This window comes from Octopus sinensis, linkage group LG7 (assembly GCF_006345805.1).
Source record: "Octopus sinensis linkage group LG7, ASM634580v1, whole genome shotgun sequence".
Taxonomy (NCBI): domain Eukaryota; kingdom Metazoa; phylum Mollusca; class Cephalopoda; order Octopoda; family Octopodidae; genus Octopus; species Octopus sinensis.
In genome coordinates, this window is record NC_043003.1 from 107382724 (window position 1) to 107394855 (window position 12132).

The 12132-nt window shown below is 38.7% G+C and overlaps 1 protein-coding gene across 1 annotated transcript; it reads left to right on the plus strand.

Moving 5' to 3' along the window:
- Positions 1–1725: 1725 nt before the first annotated feature.
- Positions 1726–11883, plus strand: LOC115214125 (methyltransferase-like protein 7A). The gene is made up of 2 exons (XM_029783187.2): positions 1726–2581; positions 11593–11883. Exons 1-2 carry the CDS (start codon positions 2066–2068, stop codon positions 11827–11829), a joined length of 753 nt encoding a protein of 250 aa, XP_029639047.1. The 5' UTR covers positions 1726–2065; the 3' UTR covers positions 11830–11883.
- Positions 11884–12132: the final 249 nt, after the last annotated feature.

A 12132-nucleotide genomic window follows, 5' to 3' on the forward strand; every position in this document is an offset into this window, starting at 1 on the left:
TGAACACGTTCCCAGTAGACCAAGCATTTGCTCTGACTTTGGTTCTCAACAGTAAAAGTACATTTGGTGTTGGTGGTGTGAATGGAGGACGTTAGCAATGCAAAATGAAAACAAAACAAAAAAAACTATCTCCATTCACACCATCTCGATAATATTCGTCTTTTATACTGTCACAAAATCCTCGTACCTTAAAAGGTACTCATCTTGCAGACCCTACAAGTGGGGAAGTAGAAAGCATACTTCACCCAAATTTGAATTTAGAATAAAGGACACAGGGTCAAGTATTGGGCGAGGGGTAGGGGTTGCTCTGCCACATTAAAACCGGTATCTGGTACTTTATTTTTATATTTTTTTCCTTCTCCCCCTTTTTTGTTTTTCATTTGTAAAATATATTCCTGTTCATATTTTGAATAAATTTAAAAAAATCATTATTTTACTGATTTCGGAAAGATGGATGAGAGGCAAAGTTGACCCAACCTGCAGAATTTCGAGTTATTGTAAAGAGCTGGATCAATCACCGATAGGCAATTTGTTCGACGCTCTAAAGATTTTGTCACTCCATCACCCTGAGAAGTAAAAGTAATTCTTTCTAATTATGAGGGGAGGGAGGAAATCGATCACATCGACCCTAGTACTTGACTGGAACTTATCGAATCCGAAAGGATGAAATGCAAGGTCGACTTCGGCGGTATTTGAACCCAGAACTTAAAAAGCCGAAAGAAATGTTGCTAAGCATTTTGTCCGGCGCGCTAACGATTAACAACCCTTTCTACTATAGGTACAAAGCCTGATATTTTTTTAGGAGAGGGTACAAGTCGATTATATCGATCCCAAAGCTTAACTGGTATTTATTTTATCGATCCCAAAGGATGAAAGACAAAGTCGACCTCGGCGGGATTTGAACTCGAAACGTAAAGAGTCGAAAGAAATGTTAAGCATTTTGTTCGTCGCGCTAACAACTAAAAATAGTAATGATTTCTTAAAGTCGAAATTATTTTGGACGAGTCTAGTCGATTGTATTAACTGGAACTTTATTTTATCGAATTCGGGATTTGAAGTCAGAATGTAAATACAGCAAAACATATTCACCGATCCAGCATCACTATCAAAATATATGCATTTTTTTCTTCTTTACTTTGCCACAAGAATTAATAATAAATAAAAGATGACTTTAACAGTAGAGTATCGCGGAATGAATTTCTTTCGGTATTTAGTTTTATCCTTCTATTATTAAAGTTGTAATCTCAACACATTTCGTATCACCCTTCCCCAGTCACGATTCTATACCAGGTTTAAATAAATCAACTTTCGTCAGAGTTTATATCCTTCCTAATTAGAACTACTGGGTCACAATTTTAACAATATAATGTCCTGGTTTTAATTTCTTTTATCAATTTTCTTTTTCACAAAAGAATTGTGACTCATTTTTACAGTGAATGTCTATTAATTTCTGAAAACTGGATTCTCTCACAGTTTGTCATTGATAAAATATTTTAGCCTTAGTTAAACGAAAAACAAAAACGGATTTTCTTGTGAAAAATTCAACTTATAAAAATAAAATTTAAAAAAACTATATAAAAGCTTACACTTTTAACTTGTTGAATAATCTATAATAAAGTCTAAGATAATGAAAGAAAACCAATTAATGATTAATTAATAACTGTAGCGCACTGCTCTAGCGATTTTGGACGATTCCATTTATGACATTAACGCTTCTTTTAGTTGTGTATATGTATGTGTGTGTGAAGGGTTTTTCAGTGTCTATGATGTGTCGTCTCTTCGCTGCTCATTTATTATTAACAGAACCCCCACCCGTTTCTGTTCTTCAGAGAGTCTGACTGACTTGTTGGTTGCCGCTGCTGCTACATTTTTCGCTTACTCCTTCGTTTTACCTTGTTTTGTAGAGGTTTGTTTTGTTCATATTTTTCCACCTCATTTCGCGGTGTTTAAAAATATTCATTTCTACGCAAACATTCCCGCTAACCGCTTAATTTAATTTACGAAAAAAGACCCAAGGAACGAATTCCTCAGACACCTTCATAAACACAACAGAAATAGTAGCATAATGGCTGAGCAATATGATTTAGTAATTGAATTTCTTTCCGACAACTGGCCACACATCACCATGGTGTTGGCTCTGATGCTGGTCGTTTATTTATTCGTCTTCAAGCGAATCCACTGCTATTTGCCTTATATAACACGCAAGACTATCCACGGATCATTAAATTCCGAAATGACGTTTCAGATGTCGAGGCTTTTCCATCCTTTGAAAGTGGAACAATTAAAATTAGATCGACCCCTGGAAATCTTGGACCTTAGTGGTGCCAGCAGCCGGATCGATTATTTCCCCACGGACTCTCACGTAACCAGCATGGATTCGAACCCTTTCATCAGGGCATATATGGAAGCAAAAGGAGTGGAATGCAAGCAGGCAATTTTCAAGGAATTTATAGAATCCTCAATCGATGATTTAGAAGATTTGGAATCCGAAAGTTTCGATTCTGTCGTATCATTTCAGACTCTCTGTTCTGTTGGGGAACCAGAAATTGTTTTGCAAGAAATCCTACGAATTCTTCGACCTGTAAGTATTTTAAACTTCTGTGTCCTTATTTCCAATCTTTACTGTCACATATTTTAATTATTTCTAAAAATCGCTTACAAATTTATAATTTCAGGGATTTAAATTTAGTAAATATTTAAAAATATTTACTAAATTTTAGATTATAAGCAGTTATATACATTTATTTTTTCGCTCGTTCTATATTTGGTAGTAAACGACAGTGTCTTTATGCAGCGGTTTCGGCATGCTAGAAATAGCAGTCAGATTTTCGCATCACATCTTATAGTTTAAAAAAAAAGATGCCCCCCCAAAAACAAAAACGGGTGATGCCTTGCCTAATTTAGTCCTAGATACTGTAACCGAAAAAGAAAAAATGGTTGGTCATATGTGGAATTCCTTTGGTTCTACACCTGCTCGATCGACTTGGGATTACCAGAAAAGTGTAACGGTGTGTTAAATATAAACTGGTTAAGTTATAAATTCTTAATTTTTGTATCGATTCTGAAAGACTCATCGTATTTAAAATAATATTGGCGCGCCATACTATTTTAAAAGATAAATCTCCAAATCGAAAGTAACCAGAAAGTAGATGCACCCCCTCTCATTTCAATACCCCTTTTTGTTAGAATTTCGTATTTAAAGAGCTAGCTTATACACCAATATATTCATTACATTTTCCCCTACAAACCTCTTCACCGAGAAATATTCTTTAAACTAATTATTTAAAAGAAAAAAAGCATTTAGAAAAAAATTTTTCCCGCTTCACTTTTAACCAATGAAGAATTCGTTGAGTGATAGAATAGTAGTAATTGTTTTAACACCAGGTCAACCTAAATCAGGGCAGAAGGAATTCCACACGTGTCCATCCATCTTTTTATTTAGTCACTGTATCTCGCATTACTAAATCCAGTGCGGCCTTCTTTTGAAACGGTAACGAAGGAATCTTAACGATATTCCTTTACTATTTCTAGCAGGTCAAGTGACCACATAGAGGCTTCCTCTTGAGGAGCGCGAGATTGTAATTATGGTATCAGAGGAACAACTAGGAAAAGTTGCCGTTCAGTGCTGCTAAATATTACTCCAATGAGGAATTAGTTCTCTAAATACAAATTCTAAAGAGGCGCCGTAGCAGCAGCAGCAACCATGAAAGTTAGCAACTCTCGTCGAGTGTTCACAGATGTCAGTTCTTCCTTTTTTCTATTTTTTTTATTATTCAGCAGCATCTTCATCCTCAGCTTCGTTTGTGTTCAGGGATATTAATATAATTGATTACCTCTCTGCCTTACAATAAAAGAAAATGTCTCTATTCAAAACTGTTCTTACATAAATTTCTCTTTTACACACATTGCGCCCTCGTGTGTACACACACACACATACACACACTTCCTTATACGACTAGATATGTTTTTCTCCTCATCTAACTTATCGAAATTGCTTAATATATATATATAAACGCTTCATCCAAGTGTAAATTTCGTATTTGATTTTCTGAAGAATTTCTAATAGGAGATATCCTACATATTTTCTACTCAATATACAATTTTGTAACTCCTGTTATCAAATGAAACACGTGTAACGGGGAATAAATAAGACAAAAAATGTACCAGTTTTGTGTTATAAGACACACACACACTATATATATATAGGAGTAGCTGTGTGGTAAGTAGCTTGTTTACCAACCACATGGTTCCGGGTTCAGTCCGACTGCGTGGCACCTTGGGCAAGTGTCTTCTACTATAGCCTCGGGCCGACCAAAGCCTTGTGAGTGGATTTGGTAGACGGAAACTGAAAGAGCCCGTCGTATATATATATATATGCGTCTGTGTTTGTCCACCTAGCATTGCTTGACAACCGATGCTGGTGTGTTTATGTCCCCGTTACTTAGTGGTTCGGCAAAAGAGACCGATAGCATAAGTCCCGGGTTCGAGTTGCTCGACTAAAGGCGGCCGCAGTCAAATGACTGAAACAAGTAAAGAGTATCATCATCATCATCGTTTAACGTATGCTTTCCATGCTAGCATGGGTTGGACGGTTCAACTGGGGATCTGGGAAGCCCGAAGGCTGCATCAGGCCAGTCAGATCTGGCAGTGTTTCTACAGCTGGATGCCCTTCCTAACACCAACCACTCCGTGAGTGTAGTGGGTGCTTTTTATGTGCCACTGACACAGGTGCCAGACGAGGCTGGCGAACGGCCACGGTCGGATGGCGTTTTTTATGTGCCACCGACACAGGTGCCAGACGATATATATGTATGTATATATATATATATATATATATATCTATATATCTCGTTAGTGGATCATATATCCAAAAAGGAAGCATACTCTGAAAGTAGAGACGGTTAATTATATGACCGGCCACAGAGTGACCAATGGTTTGTTTTGCATCCATAAAGCCTCATAGACAACTCCTCACACCCCAATCACTGTGGACTTATATTGGACAAGGTGACGAACTGGCACCACCATTATCAGTTATGTTCCAAATTAAAAGAGTTGGTAAAATAAGATACTAGTCAGGTACTTGGGTCGGTGGAGGCACATGGCCTAGTGGCTAGAGCAGCGGACTCGCGGTCGAGGGATCGCGGGTTCGAATCTCAGACCGGCTGATGTGTGTGTTTATGAGCGAGAACACCTAAGCTCCACGTGGCTCTGGCAGAAGGTAATGGCGAACTACTGCTGACTCTTTCGCCACAACTTTCTCTCACTCTTTCCTCCTGCATCTTGCAGCTCACCTGTGACGGACCGGCGTCCCGTCCAGGTGGGGAACCTTTACGCCAAGGAAACCGGCCCTTATGAGCCAGGCATGGCTCGAGAAGGAACAAACAAACTTGGGTCGATTGATTGACTTGCTTCTCTACCTCAAAAATTACTGGCCTTGATGTCTAAAACGGACAGGCATCCCGTTCATGAGAATGTTCTCTCTTATATGTCATGGAAATCGGATAACTGGCCTTTTAGGCAATCTTTAAATTGTACTAAAAGCGAAAGATTACTGCTTTTTAAATACTTGGGCCAAGACCCCCCCCCCCCGCAAAAAACCTCACTCCAGTCTATGCAACAAGTAAAAACTTTCCTTTTTCACAAACCCTTAAATTTTCCATGTAACAGTCCAGTGTTATCATGAGAGATGTTTTAACATCCATATTTCATTCAAAATAAAATTCACTGTGTGTGTGTTTCCTCTATGCACAACCAAATCATTGGATTAATCTAGCATGAAGGTTTTTCATTACTCAGGGAAGGTTCTAGGCAGGGTCAAATTTTGGCCCTTGCCCATATAGGGGGCTGTAGCCCACCTCCCATAAGACCCTTCTGATTTTTTTTTTCAGTGGTATAATATTGTTTCACTTTTATTCTGTCCCTTTTGATAAGACTATAATATTGTTTATACTACATACAAACAACTGCTTACAAAAAGAGAGAATAATGTATAATTTTTTGTTTGTAATATTGAAAGATGCCACCAAAGTAAAGATGTAATCTCTTCAGAAACAACTATAAAGCAAGGAGGATTGTAGAAAACCCAAGGCAAGCGTTCTAAGAGAGAAAGGAGATGAGACTTTCTCAAGATCAGAAAACACGCTGCAGCGCATTAGATGAAGTCTCAATACAGAAATGAGATGAGACTTTCCCAGGATTAGGAAATGTATGCTGCAGCACATCAAATGGAATCTCAAGACAGAAGCAAGATGGCACTGGCATGCGCTATTCAGTCGGTAAGGTAAGATTGCCAGCACTACCAGCTTCTCCTCAACCTCTCACAGATCTTCTGGAAGGCATTTCCATCCAGTCAAAGAATTTTCTGGACAATATCAGACAATACAACTCTGCATTTCAAATGACATCATTTGGTGCATCTAAGGAGATGGTTGAACATGGATTTACGCTGACGTTCAAAGTTCAAGGGCAAATCTATCACCTCATTGCTTGCCTATTACCCACAGATGAACAACTACACTTCCTCCAAATTCGTGAGTGATGTAGGACAACAAACCGGAATGAGGTGTCCAAACTTCAGACAATGGGTTATGTTAGACACACACCAACTGCCACAAAGGAGAGTATATCAACTGACAGCTTTTTGGTGCGTTCAAGAATCAAATACCTCCAATTTCCATGACGAGTTAGGACCTGGAATACTCCAAACATGGGCATGACATGTCCCTTAGTCGAATTAGCCCATCATTTACTCCACAAATGTTTTGTTGTCAATGCTGCACTTTCCCATATCATCTGTTTCAACATAACTGTAATATATTTTATACAAACTATGCCATTTTAATCCTGAGCAACCCTGGGTCTCTCTCTTTCTGATAATTTTCTGAAAGCCTCTCTAAAGCACATCTTGCTTCATGAAGGCCTTTCGCTAAGATCTTGTTTGTTAAAATTGGTTGTATAGTAAGGTGGAATTCCTCCTGTGCTAGGAGTCCTGTAAACACCTTAAGGTCTTTGTAGGTGATGGTCTTGTTATCAGTATAAGATAAATTCTAAAAGTTACCAGCATTAACTTCAAATCTTGATCCTTGATTCAAAACATTTTGCAAACTGTAACTATTTCTCTTGTGGTCTTTATTATCATCATTTTAACATCCTCTTTTCTATGCTTGCATGGGTTGGACAGAATCTGCTGAAGTGGATTTTCTGCAGCCGGATGCCCTTCTTAATGCCAACCTTCATCTGTTTCCAAGTAAGGTAATATTTCCTCGTGACCAGACATGTTTTCACGGAAGATTGGAAATGAATAACACCACTTGTATTACTGAGACATTTGTTTACAACTATCACATGATGTCAAGGCAAGCAGTCAGTAACTCACACAACTGGCTTCTTTGAAAAGATCTTAGCTAAAAGCCTTCGTGAAATGACCTGGGCATTAGTGTACCCAAGGTGCCACCCAAGCAGGACTAAACTTGGAACCATTTTATTGAGGAGCAAACTTGTGGGCGCAATTTTTTTTTTTTGTATCTTAAACATCTTTAGGTTTCTTATTTCTTTACTACCCACAAGGGGCTAAACACAGAGAGGACAAACAAACGGATTAAGTCGATTACATCGACCCCAGTGCGTAACTGGTACTTATTTAATCGACCCCGAAAGGATGGAAGACAAAGTTGAACTCAGAACGTGACGGCAGGCGAAATACCGCTAAGCATTTCGTGTATGTATAGAGGGTGGCCCAAAGTAGGTTCAGTTATCACATAAGCACTTTAAATTTCTTTTAAAACATTTTATTACATATAAATTTCTATCTTACTACAATTAACTAAATTAGCATAGAATAATGGTTTCATATATTTTTATAATTAAGATCTAAACTGTTAACATATGAATGCGAAAGAGATAATTAAATAACTGTAAACCTACTTTTGGGGCCACCCCTGTATATATATACGAAATTTTAAATTTAGTTCATGGACCACCAGGGCACCGTGAACCCCAGGTTGGCAACCACTGATCTAGACTAACCTCTACGTAATACTTTCTTCCAAGAATCTCAAACTACAGGAATTTTCTGCAGTCTAATGACAGAAACAAGTGAAAGATAAGACACACCACATTGATATTTAAGTCGTTACCTTTACATTCTGAGTTCAAATTCCATTGAGGTCAACTTTGCCTTTCATCCTACCAGGGTCGATAAAATGAGAACCACTAGCAGACTATTAGAAGTAGAGGCTGTCATAGAATGGTAGAAGTGGCAGTGAGAAGACAGCGTTGTCCTCTTATGAGAAAATCTGAGCAATGATAATAGATTTGAGCCCTCGTCCTGTGGAAGGGATACTAGTCCCAAAATAATCCGAGATAAAATATTTTGATCTCGCATAATTTTGTAATACCTCTGTAGGGGCTGGCAAGGCAGGGTGGTTAAGAAGCTTGCTTCCCAACCATGTGGTCTTGGGTTCAGTCCTACTGTGTGGCACCTTAGATATGTGTCTCCTGCTATAGCCCCACATGACAAAAGCATTGTGACTGGATTTGGTTGATGAAAATTGAAAGAAGACTGTTGTGTGTATATGTGTGTGCTTGTGAGTATACTGTTGCCTGATGTTGTGTGATGGTTGTAAATGAGCAACATCATTCATCATCATCATCATATGTCCGTTTTCCTTGCTAGCATGGGTTGGACGGTTCGATCGGGGTCTGGGAAGCCAGGAGACTGCACCAGGCTCCAGTCTGATCTGGTAGTTTTTCTACAGCTGGATGCCCTTCCTAACGCCAACCACTCTGAGAGGGTCGACCACTCCATGAGTTATGGTTTTAAATTTTGGCACAAGGCTAGCAATTTTGTGGGAGCGGGGAAGCCAAGTACATCGACCCCAGTGCTCAACTGCTACTTATCTTATGAACCCCTGTGGAATTTGAACTCAACATAGATGAAATGCTACTGAGAATTTTGTCCAGCTAACGATTCTGCCAGTTTGCCACCTTAATGAATACCATCATTACCATATAAGCAAGGTTGTTTCCAGTCTTCTTCAAAATCATGCCTGGCTATGGGGATTTTATTACTTTGCTTGGAATCAGTAGGGGTTGATGACAAGAAGGGCATTCAGCCATAGAAAATCTGCCTCAATGAATTCTGTTTGAGTCATGCAAGCGAAGAAGAATGAAGGTAAAAAGATGATATATATATATACATTAACCCTTTCGTTACCAACCTGGCTGAAACCACCTCTGGCTCTGAGTACAAATGTCTTGTTTTCATAAGTTTTGAATTAAAATCTTCCACCAAACCTTAATCACAATTTATGTTCCTAACACTAGCTGAATGATAACTAAGTTATTTTACTAAATTCTTTGTTATATTTAAAGTAATTGAAAGCAACACAGAGCATCTCAAAATAAATACAGTAACGAAAGGGAGGAAATAGTGACAAGATTGTTAGAAACCCCTGTATTAGAATCAAATAATTTCACAGGTCTCAGATAACTTTACCAAAGGCAAGTATGCTCTCCCAGCTGTATTCCCCCAACCTTATATCCAAATATTGAGAGCTTGCGTATTCACTCTAGCCTTACTTGCCACTCACACTTGCTCTTTTAGCCAGTTTACTGATGGGGGCACCATCTCTCTCTCTCTCTCCACTCTCACCCTTCTTTCCTAAGGAAATTTGAATGTGATGGGGGTTTGGCTGTAGAGAAAAGTGTGTCTTCAGTTCATTCAGTCTTACCCACCCCAGACAAACTCTTTTGCTCTTGTCAACTAATGGAAAGAAAATGCCTGCCCATCCTGTCTTAGGAGCAGGACAATCATGTAATATTTATTATTGGTGCAAGAGTTTTTTTCTCCATAATCTGTGTTAACAAACCTATTCAGTTGAGGGGTGGAATCAACCCCAATATATACTTTAAACTTAATTAATAACCCCCCCACCATATATGTGTGTTTGTGTGTGTGTGTGTCTATTAAGGGAAACATTTCTTTATTACCCACAAGGGGCCAAACATAGAGGGGACAAACAAGGACAGACATAGGTATTAAGTCGATTATATCGCCCCCAGTGCGGAACTGGTACTTAATTTATCGACCCCGAAAGGATGAAAGGCAAAGTCAACCTTGGCGGAATTTGAACTCACAACGTAACGACAGACGAAATACCGCTAAGCATTTCATCCGGCGTGCTAACGTTTCTGCCAGCTCGCCGCCTTGTATATTAAGGGAAACCACTAGGTGGATAACCATATGCTAGAAGATCACATATGGACAACTAGTGTTTAGTTTTGCAAATTATATTGAAATTGGAACAATCGTACTGACGAGTTCTGCAGACGAAGGATTACGTAGGTAATTTATTTGGTAACAGACAAAACCGGTCTACGATTAATTTTTGATTTTTATTTAACTTTCATGTGTCTTGCCCGCTTATGTTCTGGTGTTTGCTGAATTTTCTCTGGAGAACGTTATTTTCTTTGTAGTTAGATCGTATGTGATCTTCTTCTAGCGTATGGTTATCCACCTAGTGGTTTCCCTTAATATACACATGTATTAAAATTTTTTCTGATTTTTTTATATGCTAGGCTACTGGTTTTAAATTGATATAAATTAAATTAATATTCAATTTATCTCCCTCATTTTATATATTATATATATATATATATATATCACGTGACCGACCAGACCATCAGATGTTGTTACACATCGCTGGTCACAATGCGTCCGCATTGTTTTTTAGCCTTTGAATGACGCCACCCCGCTGGCTAAGCGAGCAGGCCAAAAGAAGAAAGGGTGGTGAAAGAGTACAGCAGGGATCACCCTCCCCCCCCCTGCAGGAGCCTTGTGAAGCTTTAGGTGTTTTCGCTCAATAAACACTCACAATGCCCGGTCTGGGAATCGAAACCGCGATCCTACAACCGCGAGTCCGCTGCCCTAACCACTGGGCCATTGCACCTCCACACACACACACACACACACACACACACACACACACACACACATTATATATATGTATATATATATATATATATATATGGGAGAGGATACTATATGAAGAATAAATGCCAGGCATTGGAACCCATCCTGTGGGCGATTGTTCTGAGTCAGTGCAATTCTGATTTGTGGACATGTGTTGAATCGATGCTGCTGCATGTAGGATGGACAAATCTCGTTATCATCTGAGCCGCATTCTTTTGGCAGGGTCAGACAGCTAATCTTTTGTGTGGTGGTCATAGCAAAAGAACTGGTCCGCTTGATTTATTTGAATGCTTTCAAGGTAAGTATTTTCCTCTTTGGCCAAACCCTCATCAACTTTGTCTTATACCACTTGAAGAGGAAGGTGAGAATAGAGCTGTTGCCTTGTGATGTGTTTAATGAAAGAAGGGTGAGAGTTGCAAGACCCTTTGTGGTAGGGCTTCCCTTGAATTTTCCAAATTGGGGAACTATTTCTGTTAAAATTCTTTTCTTTTTTTGTTGGTTTCTTTTCACTCAATATAAACCTCATTTTTATGCTCTTGTGTTGTCTGTAATACCTTAGCCCTTGTGGCTAATTAAAGAAATTATTATTATTATTATCCTCATCAATTCTTTTCCAGGGCGGTACATTTTATTTCTTTGAACATACCAAATCCAAACTGCTGACTTTTCTCCGGCTGCGTCAATATTTCTGCTGCATTCTGTGGTATCTCCTCTTTGGCCGATGTCGTCTTCTCCGTGACACTTCCCAACAGGTCGAACAGGCTGGATTTTCTACTTATTCCTACGAGAAGTTAAATCATTCAACCTTTTACACTGTCCAATCTCCGACCATATTTGGTGTTGCCACAAAATAACTTCACCCAAAACTTATTTTTTATTTCTGTTTTCTCAATTTTTCTTTTTTTTTTTTGAAAAAAGATATGTTCGTGTGTGTGTGTGTGTGTGTGTGTGTGTGTGCATGCATGTATCCTTTGTGTGTATGTGTGTCTGAATGGGTGTGACCCTTGTCCGTCCAAATTTCTATATTTTGGTATATAAAAAAAAAATCATGTCATAATACTATTTCTTTCATGTTTTCCAAATAAATGTAAACCTATCTGTTTGTTAGAAACTTGCATTTTAGGACCCAAGAACACACACACACATCTCTACATATG